At 42.8% G+C, this 20,112-nt stretch overlaps 1 protein-coding gene across 1 annotated transcript in view; it reads left to right on the top strand.

Annotated features, from left to right (window-relative positions):
* Positions 1-19,216, top strand: part of LOC118770547 (protein kinase C-binding protein NELL2-like) — a 67,541-nt gene extending 48,325 nt beyond the window's left edge. Inside the window, exons 14-20 of the mRNA XM_036518287.1 lie at positions 502-624; positions 940-1,035; positions 11,030-11,170; positions 12,572-12,765; positions 13,058-13,234; positions 17,889-18,113; positions 18,794-19,216. Coding sequence (XP_036374180.1) covers positions 502-624; positions 940-1,035; positions 11,030-11,170; positions 12,572-12,765; positions 13,058-13,234; positions 17,889-18,113; positions 18,794-18,835 — 998 coding nt within the window. The 3' untranslated portion in view covers positions 18,836-19,216. The remainder of the gene's footprint in view (positions 1-501; positions 625-939; positions 1,036-11,029; positions 11,171-12,571; positions 12,766-13,057; positions 13,235-17,888; positions 18,114-18,793) is intronic.
* The last annotated feature ends 896 nt before the right edge of the window (positions 19,217-20,112 follow it).

Below are 20,112 nucleotides of genomic sequence, written 5' to 3'. Positions count from 1 at the left end.
GTGTGGGAGGGGAAACGGCATGTAGAAACCATCCAATCGGCCTGAAATGTTCTGTCAATGCTGATATGGTTATTTTCTCTGCATCTGACTCTGCAGCATTGTTGAGCTTGTATGTGCTGTTTAAAATAAAAGTATAAAACCTTGCCAATGAACCAAGTTCCCACTTTGACATTTGTTTGCTTGACAGAGGATTATATATATTATACTTTACTTAAAGCTATTTTACTTTACTACTTTACTTTAGCTAAAGTGTCCACCTAAAGGGAGCAGGTAGCCTACCTGGGAATTGAATCTCCACCATTTAGGTTACCAGCCCAGGTCCTTAACTACTGAGAAACAATGGCCCCCAAATGTAAGGACAGCTGTCTTTTAAATCATGCATGTGAAAGGAATTGTGGGTAGCTGATACTGTGGGTGTCCACGAGCAGCAGTGTCATGTGTTGTTGCAGGTGAGAGTATGTGGTCACTGGATGAGGGTGCTGTTTGTCCTCTCTGTTTCAGAGCATGACGAATGCGCGACCGGGCAGCACAGCTGTGACGAGAATGCGCTGTGTTTCAACACCGTGGGGGGCCACAGCTGCTCCTGCAAGCCCGGCTTCTCGGGGAACGGGACGCACTGCAAAGGTGAGGTTAACCCACCTGGCAGAAATGGTGTTCGCTTGGCCTGTTTTTTTGCTGTGTGATCTAGGTCATTTTCACCTCTGCAAATAATACCCTGAGGTTATTTTTTGAAGTACTTGGTCTGAATTTCAATGTTACATGTATGATTTTTTTAAATTATGTGACTAATTCTATGAATATATTTTGACAGTGGAATGAAAAATGATGAATGGAAAAATTGGAGGATGACCCGAAATACACTACATTAGCATGTCCTTGCAATCATAAACTGTCATATTTGGGGTAAATTGTGACTTGGACTTTCCCTTACATCCTCAGTTTTGTGCGATGGCATGTGCCAAAATGGAGGCACCTGTGTTTCTCCCAACACCTGCGTCTGCCAACAAGGATTTACAGGGGAGAGGTGTGAAACAGGTAAGCCATGACAGTGTTTCTCTATTGCCACTGTTACCTACTGTTAATCTTCACCTCAACAATGAATGTGGACTCAGCCATAAACTTTGAAACTGTGCGGCATGACTCCCAACAAGAAGAGAAAAGATTACCACAGTGTAAGAAAGGCCCAGGCATCTCACATGGGGGGATAGTCAAGCTCTAATCTTGACTCCAGGGGAGTTTGTACCAGACTCACGTACTGATCTCTACCACATTAATAAACTAGAGACCCTTGATGTGCTTTGAAAGAATCAGGTATTATGATAATAGGTGTCCTGATCAAAGCATCGAGCTCCACTAGATAGAATGGCAAATGGTGGCATTCCGCTGAATTTAGGTTTTCTCTCAATTAAAGCAAGGCCTACAGGACAGCTTCAGTGTGCATCTTTCAGAGCTTGACATAAGCTTATTGGTTGGTCATTTCTTTTGTCCAACCCAGTTAAAGTAAGTTAAAGAGTTTTAGAGAAAGTGAGATATAAATTTCCATTTGGTTGTATTAGCGTTTATTATGATCTAAATACCAACTCTATTGGCAATTAATGCATTGATTCAGACTCCATTCACAAGCTAATAGATGATGCACTATTATTCTGACAATGATGATAAATCATACAGGAATGTTTTCCATTCATTAACCACCAGACTTTTCCAATTGAGCGTCGACTTATTGCTTTAATCATTCACACTTTATCTTTCTGCTGGCATTTTCTGTCTGGTTGTATTTGCTTTGGGTGAAGGAGATTTCTATATTTCACAGTTTGGACTTGTTAAAAACATTGCTATGAAATTTTTAAGAAGAATTTAAGATGCGTTTGCCATGATGTGGCTTGTATTTTTGGGGTCATTCTATTTCAGAACACTTTTCGATCAATACTGTCTGCTCCCTCAGCAAAACTGAATGTGCTCTCACTGAAATTAAGCTATACAGAACATAAACGCACAGAGCATATACAGCATTGTCAGGTGGTTTTCCAGAAGGTGGCTGTTTTTCTCGTGCTTTCCATTAAAACCACATTCTGAGTAATGCCTGATTGTATTTACTGCAGGTGGTGTTTTGTAATTTTGCATTTTTTGGAAACGGAGAGAGTGCCGAGGTCAAGAAAACAAATGGACTCATCTGTCACTCGCCTACTCCTTCCCTCTCGCTCTCCCAGATGCACGGCCTGCCGTCTGTGCACTTACACGTCTGTACACAGAGGACGTTTGCGATGTGTAGTGTTTACCATATGTGTTGAACAAAGTTTTTATTTACTTCTCTCAAGTTATACTAGCTTTTTGACGTACATTGCCGTGTTCAGTGAAGGCGATGAAAATGGATATTCCATCCACACTAGTCATTACTTCAGCGAACCTCCGAAGATAAGCCGTGAGTTTATTTCGTTCCTCCCTATGAGTGTGCCCCTGGGTTATGTTTCTTAAAATTCTGTGCTGCAGCAGTACTGGCCATTACCAGTTAAAATAAAGCGTATCACAGAAAATGATGTTCAAACCCTGAAAAACACCAAAAAAAAAAAATTTCATTGCATGACTGCAAAACCTGAAGTCCTCTGCATCCCAACAATTTTAGCTCACAAAAGAAAGAGGCTTGACTTGATATGTATCCCTTGGCAGAATCTATTTTGGTTTCCATCACGGTGGTTTATCATAGGGGTTGATTAGAATTCAAACAACAGAGCGTTGAGGATATTCAGAGCTTAGCAGCATCGCAGAGGAGATCAGGGTGAACCCGCTACAGGTGACAGCCTTTATCATAGCTGCAATGCATCTCTCTAAGATCTCAGAGTGCAGTCCTTCCCGTGGGACTGACTGTGAACCTATCCTGTCTTCAGACCCATCAGCCTCGGAGACAGCTGCTGTCCTCGCCTACCCTCCCACAACTGATCGCGTGGCAATGAGGCAAATGATGAAGAGTTGCACGTTCCTCAAGTGAGCAATGGAATGTGACAGTCGTGATGGGAGGCAGATCAGCCAATCAGCTTCAATTTCTCCTGCATCATGCCTGCTGCATTGTGCTCCCTGTGTTCTCTTGGGTGGAGAGAGATGTTTTTTTATTTATTTTTTTTTTTCCCCCATCTGAGTAAAAATACCATCGTGCTGCAGCTGGGTGGTACAGACCAGAAATGGGTGTGGCTGGTGACCAAACATGAAAAAGCTTTATGTGACTCCTTGGATCTGTGCTTAGTGACACAGTAACATCTGGCAGAGAGTGTATAGGCCTTTTAGCAGTGTCCCTTTGGAATTGCCGCAGATCTGGTGACATGGAGACAGATGGTGACAGTTACAGACATATAACAGAGCCTTAACAGAATGGGTGGGGCAATGAAGCTCGAGCCACTGCAGACCAAAAAATAGAAGAGGCCATCCTCGTGAAGTAATTTATGAAGGCAAATGATTGCATGGTTAAAAAACAAGTTCCACATTGTAGTGACAGCTGGAAAAAGTTCATAAGTCTGAAAAGGTTATTACTCTGATTGCATATGTAATAATAAAAAGCTAATGCTGACCAAAGTGGACCCCAGATTGTGGTTCTAGATACGTACAGTAAAGTGAAACAAGAAAAAGGTCTTGGTCTGTCCTTGAGCCTGTCTTGGTGTGTGTCAGGATCAGTGAAGCTGGATGGAAGCAAGAACATTAATAAAAAAAATTAGATAAATGTATTGAAACAACCTCTCCTGGATGGTAACAATACAGTAACAGCCGTTCTTGCCTGCCACTACACCTGAAAGAAGTAGGAGGATGAGGAGGAGGAGGAGGAGGAAGAAGAGGAGGAAGAAGAAGACCTCTCCCCGACCTCATACATTTGATAATGAAACAATTTCCCCTTATAAATCCACATTCACACTCTGCTGACAATGCTAACAATAAAGCGCTTTGTACTTTTTCAATGTCTTCACTCCATTTCTTTTCTCAGAATAGCTGATATAGCTGTTTTCATTTACATTTCATTTTATTTTGTTACAAGTATCACTCAGTAGGCCTCTCCAGTTTCCGTGAAATGCGTTCTCCCAGGTACTACGAGAAAGCGAGGAGCTGCCAGCGTTTTCCTTTGAGGGAAAGGGAGGCAGACCAACAAGGTCAGTCAGAGGCCCCTGAGGATGGGGAAGCGTGGCAGGGGAGATTCAGTTTCCTGCGGCCATAATTAGCTGCGAGACAGACTCGATGCATCCATCTCAGTGGCGGGCCCGTGAGAGATGCTGATGCTGGCGTCTTTTTACGCTGGGGGTGGCATTTGGGAAACCCAGGAGCTCTCATTACACAAGTCCGGGGGACCTCGCACATGCACAGTGAATCCCAGCTGGGCCCGACATTCTGAAACGCTGTCACAAGACAGTATGGCCAGGCGGTATCTTCCAGCTGTGTAGCATTTGGGAGTGTGAGAGCAACTCTACCTGCAGTGAATGCGGCTTTAGTGGGCTCTGGTCCTTTAGAGTTTAGGTTAGACAGCAGGGGATAGGGGGTGCTCAGGATGAGGCCAGAGTGCTGTTGTGCTAGGACAGGGCTGCGGCTGCGGCTGCGGTGGGATTTCATCGCTGTGTTTTTCAGCCGCTTGACTCAGCATTTTCAGTTGCATTGCTGAAGAGGTGGCAGAGGCAGTGAAATATGCAAGGGAAGGTCGGATTTTCTTTCTCTCCTCTGTACATCCGGCTGCGTTATTTCCTCTGTTTTGGTCTTTCGGGAAATAAGAATTGCCTACGATCACAGATTTCTCAGAAGTATTGTATTTGTGCAGACGAGGGAAATAATAAGTTCGGCTGTGAATGTCATTACTCCGTCGAAGCCTCTCATCCCCTGCGTGACAGGATTTCATTTTAAAGTGGGAGCTTTGTTAGTGAGGACAGTATTCCATCATTACACTACTGCCAAGACAAGCTTGTAATGTAAGGTGTAGTATTTTATTCAAGATATCACAATCAGCCTACAGATAATTTTTAATGAATAATATGTATCTATCTTAATGTATCTTGCAGATATATTTATGTACGTCTATATCTATACCCATATATGTATATGTTTTATATATTATTTATACATTCTATGTATAATATATAGATGTATTATATATACATGTCTGTACATATATGCAGCAAAAATGTATGAAAGTTTTAGATCACAAATACCCCCATGATTGACTTAACTTAACAAAAATTGACACTTTTTGAAGCGGCCCTGAGATTTAATGTGTCTGGCAGGGTTCCCTTTTCTGTTAAATGGCACTGAATTCTCTGATATCTGCTGTGCACTTCATTTCCTCTCATTAAAGGGCTTCAGTTAAATGTTCACAGACCTCGACATCCTGGAATTCGGGAGGCTTAATTTAAAAAAGAAAAGGGGAAAAAAGATTCAGCACAGGCATTCGTTTGTGAGTCAGTGGGGCCCTATATTTCCTGCCATGTCAAGTCACCAATGTCAACCATAAGACAAAAAGTCTGATAAGTACAAGCTATGACAGTGCTCTGATTAGCAGTTGTTTTTCCCCCTCGTCAGAGTTCATATGAAAAACGCCATAGTGAGCTTTTCAGTATGATTAATAATGTAGACTGGGGATTCATGCTATTTGAACTCAAACTGGTTGTTTAAGCGCTGCAATTATGTTTTAATTATTTATTTTGTATCTTGTGAGGCATTTCATCTTGCCTAATTAGCGTCTCTTATTCAGGGCTTAGTGGCTGCAGTTTGTTTCTTTCTTTTCCCACCAGCTATTATCAGAATCTGTTGGCTACCAGTAAATGAATTCCAGAGATAGAGGAGAGCAGCTGTATACTGTGAATCACTTTCCATCCCCTATACCAGTGTTTCTCAACCCTCTGCTGGAGGACCCCCTGCCCTGCATGTTTTAGATCTCTCCCTGCTCCAACACAGCTGATTCAAATGATCAGTTTGTTATTAAGCAGCTTCAGGAGTTCATAACGAGTTGATCATTTGAATCAAGCTGTGTTGGAGCAGGGAGAGATCTAAAACATGCAGGGCAGGGGGTACTCCAGGAGAGGGTTGAGAAACACTGCCCTATACTACCGAGTCACTGTTCAGCTTACATGTACTATAGAGTACTGCAAGTCACTGCTCACCCCTTGTACTACAGAATACTGAGCCACTGTTCAGCTCACATGTACTATAGAGTACTGCAAGTCACTGCAGACCCGCTGTACTACAGAATACTGGGACTCACTGTCATACAGAGTCATTGTTCACCAAATGCAGAATTAAAGTTGCCAGTGTAATAAACCATTGGATGTGACTTCCAAGCCAGCTGCTATACTGCAGAGCACAATTATATAGAGTAAATCTTCAGTAGTCGCTGCAGCTCAGTGTGTTAACAGAGATGTGTGAAGTGTCTCAGCAGTATAGGCAGGAAAGTTGCATTTATTCAGCGACCTTAATAAAGCCTTTGTCTCCAGCCTGTCATTCAAGATAATGAGTGGAATGAACGGGAACTTCCAATCCCATCAGCCCCTGCCACGTTTGCCTCCATGGTGCAGAAAAAGCAGAGCTTGGGGTTCATCAGTCTGGACTCATCGCCTGTAGATATATACAGGTTCACTGTTCTGAGACAGAACATGTATTGAAATATCTAGGGAAGGAATATATTACATGCTCCAAGACTCAGAACTGGCTTTCATGATCTTTAGATTGTTGTGGCACAAATGTTGGTATTTGAAAATGCTATACTCAGCCTGCTGTGAATGCAATTTATCTCCAAGGTAACAATGCTTACTGTTGACAGAAAATGGAAAAAATGCATTTTTTGGGTTGAGGAAAAAACATGCATGTGCAAATTCAAAAGGCAAAGCTCATTTTGAGTGAGGAATTTTAAAAAGGTAGGTGTCTTTGATATAATTGTGCTGTCGTGTTGATGTATTAAATTTATTTTGACAAGCCTTCCTCCTAAAAATGTGTATGTGTGTATTTATAAATATCTGTAACTTTAAGGAATCTATGTACTGTAGAGAACATGAATATTTCAGTTGACAATTTAACCTCACCTTGTGTGAATGCACTCATGTTTCAGGCTAAAATCAGAATCTGGGCCACCGATGTACAGAACAATGCAAAAAGGACAATGTAAGGGACACCTCCAAGAAATGAACTAAAAGCCTTACATGAAATCATTGTTAAACAGTAGGGCTTGTATTTCAAGGTATTCAGCTTTTGTTCATAACCCTTTGAAAAGTATGAATGTGAAATGTACTTCGACCAATCAATGGATAAATGTAATTTAGTGGTGAATTGCTGCGGAGAAAGATGTCTTGATCTTCCCTATTTTCTAAGAACTGGTGAGAGAATAATGAGCGCACCCTTCTCTTTGATGTAGCTCCCTGTCAGTGGTTTTGTACTTCTGCTGCATCACATCCCCTAACAATATTGTGAAGAAATACCCATGATCCGCTGAGGCAGAGCTAGCCTGATTCAGACTGAAGGAGACTCTGCTCTCTCTGTGTGCGAACTTTGAAGATCGGAGCATCATCGTGGCTTGAGCGGCAGGCTTATGACACAACAAAGAACATTCACAGCTTCAAAGAGGGCGCATAATCCATTTGGGGCCCGGGCGACAGGGAGGTTTACGCCCGTGAATTTGTCAATTAATGTGAAAGTGAAGGAGCCCGGTGGGGGCGGGAGATCTTTTTGGATGGTGCTTTGCATTCTGAGGGGTGTTCGACTGCCACGTGTCCGATCCGTTTGATTGAGCCCTGAAAGCGTGGATGCCTTGACAGCGTGTGCAGTAGAAGAGCTGCCTTGTGCTGAGGCGGGGTGATCTCACCAGGTCAAGTGGAAGTCAAGAGATCAGCTGTCATCACCGTCCGAGGGCATGGTGAGAAGTGGCATTACGCGATGACAAGGCTGTTGAGACTGTCTGACACCTTCTCATTTTGTTAATAAAGAACTCCTCTGGTTTGTCCAGAAGAATATAATAATTAGGCTTCTTATTTTCAGATAAGTTGACATTTCATTTAATGCTCTTCTGTATTTTCTTAATATTGAAGTGGATGACAATGGCAGAAAGTAATATTAGTTACATAAAGGCTAGTGAGTACCCCATCTGCTACTAACTAGCCTTTATACCAGTCCTGCTTGTGACTGAATGGGATTTTTATAGGAATGAGAGCTTGCTTGAATTGTCATTTGAGAGTAGTTTTTGTTGTTTGAGGGGATGATTAGTGGTGTTAGTGCCCTGACAGTGAGTGGAGAGTGCAGTGCTGCGGTCGGCTGCCTTAGTAATGGGCATCAGCTGGAACCTCTGTGGGAATTCAGAGCTGTCCTGTTGGGCCGCAGGGCTGCATGCCCTCAGACACTCACCCGGCCTAGAGTTCTCATTCACAAGCAGCTACTGTATCTGAAAAGCGTCTATTCTTCACACGGCTTCAGGACACCACTGAGGAAGACTGTGGGTATTCTTGATTAGCCCCATGGCAAGAATCAAGTTTGAATGAAAGTAGAGAAAAGAGCCCAGCTTTGCATACTTAGAATTCCAAGGCAGACAGGATTTTATAAATAGTAATGGATTTCTTTTAAGTGCACCACTTCATTGAAGTCAAGTCGGAGAGATCATGGCTTCAATTGCTTCAGTGCGCTTTATTCTGGGCAAGACGGTATTCAGCGCAGGCAGCAAATCTTGGAATTTCAAAGTCTGCATGCTGTCAGCTGAAATTCCCTGGCTACAAAGAGCCTGAGAATTCACTTTATTAAGATGAGAGAAGATGCATTTGCTTAAAAGTCAAAGAATTAGAATAGTAGAAACACAGTCAATTCCAAAGTAGAAGAATGTCTTTTGTACAAACAAATGCAATTATGAAGCTATATGCCCCGCCTCTTCTCTCTCCTGATAGGTGAGAGGATGTAGTGTCAGGTCTCTTATTGGCTGAAATTAAAGGACTTAACGGAGACTGTGGAAATTATATTCTGTACTGCCACAGGGATACAATATGTATTTTGCTGTTGACAGTGCAAGATTTTGACATCCGTGCCAGGATAACACTGGGACAGAGTGTCCTTAAGGCACCCACTGTAGTAAATTTAAGATCATCAAATATTACTACTTGCTTAAATTATTTTCTCAAACTTAAGGACTTACTCTAGGTTGTAAATGAATCAACAAAACATCTTAGCTGTTCCACTGAATTCCCCTCTTACCTTTCTAAGGACGTTTGGACAAATGATATAGTGCTTTCAAAATCAGGGATTCAGAGGTCTAAATTTTAAAATATTCCAACTAATACAATTACTTAACTTTTGGTTTTGAATCGTCTTTGTTTGGAGGGTCTTAGTTGCAGTTTAGCTTTTAAAAAGGCATAAAATTTATCATTCAGTGACACCAAAGATCAAGTTGATAAATTGGTGGCGGCTGTAAATGCACCTTTTTCTTTCATGATGATATTGCAAGTAATTAATGTGCAGTCCCTAAATTTATCCTTTAATTATCCCAAACAAAAATAGCTGGTGATTCTTTTTCCTCCATTGTAAACGGTAGCATGTTGTAGAATTTGAATTAATAGGGCACTGCTAAGCAATCTCTGTGATATGTGATCAATTATTTATCTGTAAAAAAAATTAATAAAAAACTGAAGCCTCACGAGAAGATAGATTTTAATCCTGTTACTCCAGTCTGAAGTCATTTTTCCATTCAGTGGGATCCTATTCGGGGGTAATGGAGGGTTGGTCTATGAGCAAACCCATTTTCATAATGAGTGATTTGATAATGCATCATGCAGAATCATAAAGAAGCCATCTCTGCCTTCACTGAAATGTTTAATCACTCGTAAAACCTCAGTGCTCACATTTAGCCCAACTTAATAATCATGAGCTCAGCCTCGCTCCTCTGGCCTCCGTGCAAGAACACATCTAATTAAATATTATTTGAAATATTATACCTTTCCACCGTGTTCATAAATCCTGTTGTTTTAGATGGTCTTTAATTTACCTTGGCCCTGATAAGCAAGGGCTGGCCATCATATTGCGCGTTGGAGAAATTGTTTTAGCAGACGCCGTTGGTGAGAAAACAGCCCTCGGCTGGAAGAGAAGCTGCTCTCTGTGCAGCGTGATTGACATGGAGTGGCTGGTGCGAAGTGGAGTCAGTGTCAGGAGTCGGGCTTTTTCTCGGCGCGTGCATTCTCACGGCGCAGAATCCACAGATTTCCATTCTCCCTTAACGACTCTCTCCTGTAAGCACTCCATCAAAGTTAACACACTTGTCTTCTTCCGCGAGGATAAGGGCTGAAAATGCTGAGAGGAACTTAACCTTGATTCTGAAAGGGATGATTACCAGAGTGACTTTTCCTTATAGGAGTGCTTACAAAAGGATATGTCTGTTCTGCTCTGTACTGTATGGCTGTATAGCTGTCTGTCTGCAGAAACAAAGCAAACCACTGAAATTCAATGGTAAATCCACATCGGCTGCCATTTGTAAAGTTTATATTCTGTGCATTTTGTCTTTTAAGACATTGTGTAGTGACTGTTACACAAGCTGTGACCTTATATTCATTTGTGGTTACATAATACAATTAGCATTGTTAATCTCTTCCTGCATGCAGTGTAAAGTGTAAAGATTGGGACTTATGTTTGGTCAGGTGTTGTTGTGAAGAATATCTCTTCCTGTGTTTTATGATCCATCTTTGTAGCACAGTGACGTGACCTGCTTTATGTTGAAGTGGTGTTCGCAAGGCTTTTGTTTTTGACAGATTGTGAAAGGCGTGCCCTTTCAGAGCTGCATATTTATCATAGCAAATCATAAAAGGTATGTGTTTTATTGCAGCCTGGTCATGCCTTTTATCAAAATAAATTGCAAGACAATATCTCACAAACTGTGTGCTGGCAGCGGTGCTCAGGCAAGAGTGTACCACCACTGGGTGTTCCGTACCTCTGACATCATTTAAACCAACATGCTTGCATCTTGAAATATAGTCTACATGTCCGTGTAGATGCTGTAGTGTAAGAGGCTTTTTTGTTTGTGTGTGTGTGTGTGTGTGTGTGTGTGACACAGACATTGACGAATGCGCCGACGGCTTTGTGGAGTGTGACAGCAGAGCCACCTGCATGAACCTGCCAGGCTGGTACCACTGCGAGTGTCGGGACGGCTACCACGACAACGGGCTGTTCTCACCCAACGGGGAGTCCTGCGAAGGTGGGTTTACTGTATGCTCCTGTTTGTCACTGAAACAGCTCTGTCAGAGGTACACAGGCATTCTTACAAGCTGTCATGAGGGTGGCCCAACAGGCAACACCATTCACACTGGTCCTAATTCACAGGGCATTTTAGCATAGCGGTTAAGGGGCAGGATTTGTAACCAAAAGGTTGCTGTGATTCCCCGCTGAGGCACTGCTGCTGTACCCTTGGGCAAGGCACTTAACCCACAATTGCCTCAGTAAATATCCAGCTGTATAAATGGATAACATTGTGAAAAATTGTAACCAATGTAGGTCTCTCTGGGTAAGTTTGTCTGCTAAATGCCAATAGTGTAAGGTAATATAATGCATTCTTAGTTCCAGGCTCTACACACACAGTGGTGATTGAAGAGGTATCTGGATTTCAATCCACCTTGGCTGTGATTTGCTTCATTAATTCTTTTGTAGACAGAGTACTGTTGAATAGATGGTTCATCCCTCCTTTCTTGAAAAGTTGAATTCATAAGAGACCTGCTCAAACCAAAGCCCATGTAAACAGGGGGCGAAAAGCCCTAGTGTGTGTGATTACAATGAGTCATGATTCATGAGCTCCTCCTTGAGCATATTTGTGCTTCGTAACAAACCCTGTTTAGTGCTGAGGAGTTTTCGCACAGCACACTTTGTTTGAAATCTGGAGTGGGATTTAACAGGAGCAATGGTAAAAGCCTATCAGATGTGAGAACCTGTTCTCTGTCAGGAAATTGTGCACTGTGTGAGGAGTAGCACTGCTGCTCTCTCTTCCCTAATGAACGAGCTGATTCATGTCCCATCCCATCTGTCAGGGCTGATCTAGAAACCAAAAATACATTCATTCAAAAGTGCTATGAAATCTGTGAAAGGCGCTATTGTAGACAGGGTGGGACCCTGCCAGGTAGCCTGCACTGACAACCTGAGTGACGCTCAGGCTTGTCAAACTGTAATTTGATCACATCAGCATAATGGTTTAGTGACTGTGTGTTAAAACACAGCACCACAGATCAGACCTCTTCTCAATTTCTAAGTACAGACTTCAGCGAAAAAATTTTTGGCCACTGGCTATGGAACAGGTAAACGAGAAAGGCAGCTATCCAGTCTGAACCTGTTTTACAGGTTAGGGTAGGGGTATTGCTTCGAGAAGAGAATGGTTAGTAGTAATTAAACCATCAAACGTATCATGACCTTTTCTTTCCCCCTCCATCATTCTATCTCTCTTTCTCTCTCTCTCTCTCTCTCTCTCTCTCTCTCTCTCTCTCTCACACACACACACACACACACACACACACACACACACACACACACACACACACACACTCTCTTTTACTGTCTAACATTCAATCTCTCGTGTTCTCTCCTCCCATCCCTCCCATCCCTCCCTGCACAGACATCGATGAATGCGGCACTGGGAGAAACAGCTGTGCCAATGACACCGTTTGCTTCAACCTGGATGGTGGATATGACTGCAGGTGTCCCCATGGGAAGAACTGCACAGGGGACTGCATCCACGACAACAAAGTGAAGCACCAGGGCCAGATCTGGGTCCTGGAGAACGACAGGTGCTCTGTGTGCTCCTGTCAGGTAGGTGGGACTGAGTGTGTGTGTGTGTGTGTGTGTGTGTGTGTGTGTGTGTGGGTGTGTGTGGGTGAGAGAGAGAAACAGCTGCAGGGTCCACTGCAGGAAGCTGTTTCTGAGGATATGAGAAAGGGTGAGAGTAGGCAGTTGAGTAGATGGGTATATGTAGGTAGGACACATATGTTTTTGTGGAGTAATGCCAGTGAAACCTGGCCCCAGACTATGAGGAGCAGCAAACTGTGGCTGTAGTGTTTGGTTTTTGTATGGTAAATGTGACCTCTGACCTCTCTCTGTTCAGAGCGGGCTGGTCATGTGCCGCAGGATGGTGTGCGACTGCGAGAACCCCACGGTGGACCTCTTCTGCTGCCCGGAGTGCGACCCTCGTCTCAGCAGCCAGTGCCTGCATCAGAACGGGCTGCGGGCGTACGGCAGCGGGGACACCTGGGTGGAGAACTGCCAGCAGTGCCAGTGTGTGGTGAGAAACACGGGCTTACTGGGGGCTTTTCCACCACTTCAAACTGGAGCCAGGGGTAACCAAAAACAATAACTGAGGGGTAGACGTTGGCTGGATTTCCCAAATGGTGGTTTTTTTCATTGCATTTCTCTTCACAGAATAGTGCCTGTCCTCTGCCAGGCCCAACCTATCAGGTGACCTTGAGATTCATAGGAGTGATGATATTTGAGTTGGCTCATATAATCATAAATAAAGTGTACAGTACTCACTGCTTTAATTGCCACAAGAGCAGATGAGCTGCTTTTTTTATTACCAGCAGGCTTTCCAGCCTTGTGTTGTGCCAGATGTGCTGTTATTTAGTGAGAGGTAAAACCTTATTGTGGGGACTACAGTCAAGATTCTTTAGATACTATTTACCTCATTCTTACTGCGTAGCCAGCTATATTTTTACAAAGCATCCAGTGCAGATTTTATAGCTGACAGTAGCTAACTAGCTTCAATGAGTTACATGTCAGTTGGCATTTTAGACTAGCGGTGATGTCTTTTATCCCAGTATGTAGTCAAAGCGGAAGCGTAGAGGTCAACTTTAAATGGGCACTTGTAAAGTTAAAACAGGCTCTCTTTTCAGCTCAATCTTTTTCTTTTCTTTCTTTCTACACTTCTACTCAGGTTTTAGAGGTTACATGTCACTCAAGCACATTGCTCTCAGAATTAATCTCCTTGTGCTGGAGAAGCATCTGTGATTGCAAAACATTTTTGACTGGTTTTGCTGCACTGAAATCAGTCTGATTCACATAGAGGTAGTGTTAAGAAAGTAATTATACAGTGACACAAATATTTAATGGAAGATGGGTTAGGAATAAACAGCACTAGTAGCTCTTCATTCTTCATTGCCTTTGCAACCCCTGTCACCTAATAAATCTTAGTTTATATTTTACCCATTTATTGCACTGGATAGTTGCTGAAGCAAGTCAGGCTCACTGCCTTAAGCTCCAGATGCAACTTCAACCTGCAGCTTTATTGTTGTAAGCCCCCTTACCAACTGCCATCTTGAGGAAAGCATGCCCTTTTACATTATATTTACAGTGTATCATTACAGGCTCAAGGACCATAGCTGTAAATTTTTAGAAACTTTTGGTGTCGACCTTATGCTTCCATCACCCTTTTTTTCTCGGTCCCGGCCTACCTGCTGTTCAAACAGCTCGACAGGCTTTTTATGAGGGTGTAAAGCTGACAGAGCATTACATCACACCACTCTGATGGGCCTTTCAGATGTGCTAAAGTCCAGCCCATATGCTTATTAAATGTAAATTCTGAGTTTGGTATTCTGATGGTGCGCAAAAAAATCTGTCTTTTGTTACTTTTATGTGGTGCTCCTTTCTGTCCCACTTAAATCATTTGTATAACATATTTCTAGCAGGCTGGCCCCAGGGGACTTAGCAGTGTTTTCCTCTGCTCAACAAATCAAACAGTCTGCAGCGGTATTGTGCGGACAGGAGTTGCACTCTAGGTACCCACAGTAACACGGTAATGCAGAAACTAACAGCCATGGTGATTCACTTCAGAAATGGCGTTTGTACCATGATATGTTGTTTAAGTGAACAAGGAGGCAAGAGATGAGGCAAATTAGTGAAAGCCCATTGAGCAGGAGAGAGCAAAGACCAGCGGGTCCCTTGATATCATCTTTCTCTGTATTTGTTTTGGGACCATGCATCAGAACGCCTCCTGTGAATTTACATGAATAGAGGACTTGAAAGAGCAGAATAGAGTGGTTTGAAGATCTATACATTGCCTCCGGTGTCGTAAATACGTCTAATGAACTCACTATAAACCACAGCTCCCTGTTGTAACTCAAAACTCCAGAGATTTCTGTCAGAAACTGGTTTCTAAACCACTGATGAGGTAAGAAAAAGATATGCAATACCATGCAATTACTAATGGATTTGTGGCCAGCTGGAATCTGGAATTTAACTTGTTTAAAAAAAGCACTTAAAATGATGTTCTTCTATGGTCTGAAGAGTTGTTTGGTTGTGCAGGTGCAGAATCCATTTCTCTGAAATAGAGGGCACTGCCATAGCTAAGTTTGAGCAGTTCAGAAAAGGTAGTCAGAGCCCAGAATGATCAGGCATGATTCTCACAGGCTTAGGAATTGTTGTATCAACCAAATGTCACCAATTAAAAGCAATAAGCCTTGAGCATTCTCTAGTGCCGGAACAGGGGAAAAAAGGCTCATGAAAGGTTTGTTATGTAAAGCATGCTTCATAAGGAGTAATGAGATTTGAGTGAATTATGTCCTCATCTTGTAATCCATATGGGGAAGAACTAAAAGCATTAGCAGCTTTCTGTGTTCCTTGAAGGCTCTAGTACATCAAGACAGTTTCTCCCTTTGCCAGAGTCATGGAGAAGTGACCGATCAATGTGATTGGGTTATTGCAGGTGATGACCAAACACTTCTTGACAGGATTCTACAGAATAATCTTGACTGTTTTTTTTTTGGTACCCCTGAGACAAACCCATTATTTATGTACTGGGGTAATGGGAGTACCATTTGACCTTCTGCGAGGACATAAATATCAGCTGAACACAGGCATTTTTTCACTAGGTAGTGAAAGAGACTCTGCATTTGCTCTATGAAAAAAGACAAACATTTGGATCGATAATGCGGGATAGGAATTAATGGACCTGTTTGAGGAAAACATTGTGTTGTGCAACATCACCCCTCAAAAAAAAAGTTATTGGAACTGACTCACAAAATCCAATGCTTGGCAAGAGATAATTAGCGATAATTACATTTGGTTTTGTTTACTTCTCAAAATTGAAAGGAAGGAACCGTGGATTAATTTTAAAAATCGATCCTGCTGCTGCAGAGGACTCAGTCTGCTCCTCTGATGAAGTCTCAGTGGGAGGACCCGTCAGGAATATGCAGTCAGATAAAGTGTGTCAGACCTGAATGATACGCAAATATTTGAGGAGGTTAATTGCAAATTATGTGAAACCAAAGAGCCCACAATTAGTTAGTTTGCCCCTTGGAGTGAGGAAAGTGATGTTGCCATTTTGGCAGTGGTTTGCAAAGGATTACATGCTGGATTAAATTGGGATGCAGAATTTTGTACATCCCTGTCTTTATATATTTTTTTTACCCATGACAACATGCTAACAGTTGTCTTCTTAGACCCCGTTGCATTATGGTATTGGATCATGAAATTAACATGCTTACTTCCAAATATCAGCTTAATAAAGAGGATGACATGTGCAAGCTCTTGTCTTTGATGTGCAGTTGAAATGACATCCGCAGGTGTTATACACCAGTTTGCGATGAAGATAAGAGAATATTGAAACACAGATAATGACAATATGTGCAGAAGCAGGCCACAATCAGCTAAGGCACAGTTTAACAAAGATCTATAAAGGTGCCCAAAGTATACAACCCTTATCACCAGGTCGCTGAAACAGTCAGGGAAATCGATATGGCTTTTATTGTGAAACCTTTACAGTGATGAATGGAAAACAAGGAAAAGCTTGTGTAATCAAAAAGAGTTCACTGGAGAATGGAAATGTTGACCTTAGTGTTCACCTGGCTGCATTCCAGTCTGTTCATTCCTAGAATGCTGCCATCCACAGGTCAATGTTCCAGAACTCACTACTGATAAATGTTCTATAACGCTATGCAAATCCTGTACAGATCAGGATTCAGGAATTCTTGATTTGGCTGTCTGTTGGCTCGGATGGTAAAAATGCTTGTTTCAAGCGCAGGCTGAGCCCTACAGTCTGGGTTTGAAACTTGCTGTGTTACGTGCTTACAAAGACTTTCCACAATGGTAGAATGACTTGGCTACAATCCACCAGGGATAGGGCTGGGTAGGTCAGGTGGGGTCCCCTTGTTGCTCCTCTTTTGACACGCTTGGACTTGTGTGGGTGCCTGTGAGTTAGTCAGATAGCATCAGGAGGATGTGTCTATTCTCTGATGGTGTTTGCCTCCCGGTTAACTGTGGGACTTGTAGTGTGAAAAATAATTGCAGTAGGCATGCGTGTGTGTTGGAAGGTTGCACATGCCTTGCCTTGCGCTCCTACATGGGTTCAGAGGTGGTGAAAAGCTTAAATGCATGACTGGGTATTAAAGTTACAATTCTGAAGTTAAATACACAGCACTAAAGTTGAGGGGAAAGGAGGGGAAAATGCATAATAACAACAACAAGAAAGAAAGAATTCTTCATTGATCAGTAATCCAGAATTCTCTATTGTTCAGTATTCTGGGATTCTCCATCGATCATTATATTACATCATGCCTGACTAGCAGATGTTCTTATCCAGAGTGATTTACATTTTTTTTTTACATTATCCATATGTACAGCTGGATATTTGCAGAGGCAGTCTTGGTTAAGTGCCTTGCCTGAGGGTACAACAGCAGTGTCCCACCTGGGAGTGGAACAAGCAGCCCTGCTCCTTACCACTATGCCACACTGCATCACTGTATCCCACTGATCAGTTCTAAGTTGCCATCTACTGCAAAATTGCCCACTGATCAGTATTCTAGTGCTCTCCACTTAACAGGACTTCAGTGTTATTCGTGGATCAGTATTCTAGCATTTATCAGTGATAAGTATTCCAGACGCACTGTCCGACCTTTATCTTGTGTTTTCTTTTCTGATGGTGACATGTGCCATTTCTGTCACAGCAAGGTGAAGTGGACTGCTGGCCCCTGTCCTGCCCACCCGTGGACTGCGAGTTCACAGTGGTCCCCGAGGGAGAGTGCTGTGCTCGCTGTGTCACTGACCCCTGCCAGGCTGACACCATCCGCAATGACATCACTAAGACCTGCACGGACGAGCACGGCGTCGTGCGCTTCAGCGGGTCCTCCTGGATCAAACACGGCACAGAGTGCACCCTCTGCCAGTGCAAGGTAAGGGTACGACACACTCACGCACACATGCACACACACCCACACACACACTTACACACATACATGCACTCACACACACACACATTCCCACATACACACACACACACATGCTTGCATACACATACTTATCCGCACACACGCACACACACACACACACACACACACACACTCTCTCACATGCACAGACACATTCTCTACTGTTGTAATGCATAACGCTTAAGCATTCTCATTGTTTCATGTTGTGTCGCAAAAATACTTACGCGTAACTGTCATGGTAGTAATGACAGGATTTCTGTCTCTGTGAAAATGAAACATGCCCCTGCATACAAAACAGCATACATTTTCTCAGCCTGTCGTGGTAGGGATCCCCTGCATGCTCACATGCGTTGTCAGGTGTGCAGTATGTATAAGAATGCAGTGAAATCTTTTTATTTTATTGCCTCACTTCAATGTAGTCATGCTAACTGCTCCTTGGTGCTGTGAGTATTTTCCACCCATGCTGATTTTAAATCATCCAAGCACCTCTATCCTTGGGGCAGGAAATGGCTGTTAAGCAAAAGATTTCAAAAGTAAGCCCTCTGTCAGCAAACCTGTGCCTCAGAATTCGCCGGAAGGTCAGCGGCAGATCCACTCCAGAGTGACCTCCGCACCCCTCTCCCTCTCCCCGTGTCTCTTTCCAGAACGGACACGTCTGTTGCTCAGTGGACCCCCTGTGCCTCTAGTAGCAGGAAGAAGATCTCAAGGCTTTGTACAGTGCTGTCCCGAACAACTGCGCCCCACATTCACAAACTTCTTTATACCAAATACAAGTATGTATCAAAGCGAACAGATAATGGACTGCCCACTGACTCCCCTATGTGTCCATTGTCACGGCTCCAGGCAGCCACCTGCATTGAGGAAAGCTCATCTTAAACATGACTCTGTAAAAAAAAGTGCGTATACTGGCATGACTGTACTCAGTGCTGACCATTGGCTGGTTTGTAATATTTTCAATTGTAAAGGATTTTCGGTGTCCTGAATAGTGATGGTTCCACGTGTTTCCTACATTTTGAAAGTCGTCTGTATTATGTTGCTTGGCAGCAGTTTGTTCATTTCTTGTTTAATTTATTCAATGGCTTGTTATCGTTGTAATGGTGAAATAAAAAGACATTTTCATTTACATGAGCTCTTTTGTGCCGTTGTTATTATTGACTACATGAAAGGTAATGTTTTCTTTAATTAAATCAACAGGAATCAAGCGCTGTTGCATATATTCAAAAGCAAACTGACAAGGTGGTAGACAACGCTTGTTTAAATATTTGGAACCCTACTTCCACAAAGGACAGGGTGACACTGAACGTGTAATTAGGCATAGCGGATGACAGCATTTTTGACTGCCTGTCTATGATGCAACCTTGTGCTCCTGGATGAAAGATATGTTAATGTGGACCTGAATGTACGCCCCAAGACTGAGAGCTTGTGTAAACAACAGAGAGAGGAGACAGGAAAGACAGGGGACGTGAAAGAGTGAAGATACAGTATCTCTAAGATAGTCATGAAAACTTCCTGTGTGTCTTTGTGTTGGCGTACTCTTTGATAATTGGTAAAAAGAACTCTGGGAATTAATTCGGTGGTCATATGGCTCAGTGGTTTCAGTAGTTTAATGCCACAGCATTTTACCAATCACACAGTGTACCAAATATAGAGATAGTACTATAGTAACTATAGTAACTGTTTCTTTTTATTTCTCATATTCTGCCCTTCTGAGAATACATTCATGATGTATGCGACCATGTGGGGCTCTCATGTCAGTAGGTGCCACTCAAGATTCGACGCCAGTCAGAGCACATTCGATGCGCAATGTTGCTCCCCACCATTGTGTAGAAAACAAGGGGGTGAGTGTGAGGTCACAGTCACAAGCACGTACGTGAGAGGGAGTGAGAATTCTGTCATGCGTCTGACATTTACCATCGTAGTCTATTAGGTGTGCATTCATCCGGCTGTTTTTGATCCTACTGAT

The sequence above is a fragment of the Megalops cyprinoides genome, chromosome 23, assembly GCF_013368585.1.
Source record: "Megalops cyprinoides isolate fMegCyp1 chromosome 23, fMegCyp1.pri, whole genome shotgun sequence".
NCBI classification, from domain to species: domain Eukaryota; kingdom Metazoa; phylum Chordata; class Actinopteri; order Elopiformes; family Megalopidae; genus Megalops; species Megalops cyprinoides.
This window is presented reverse-complemented; position numbering and strand designations above follow the sequence as displayed.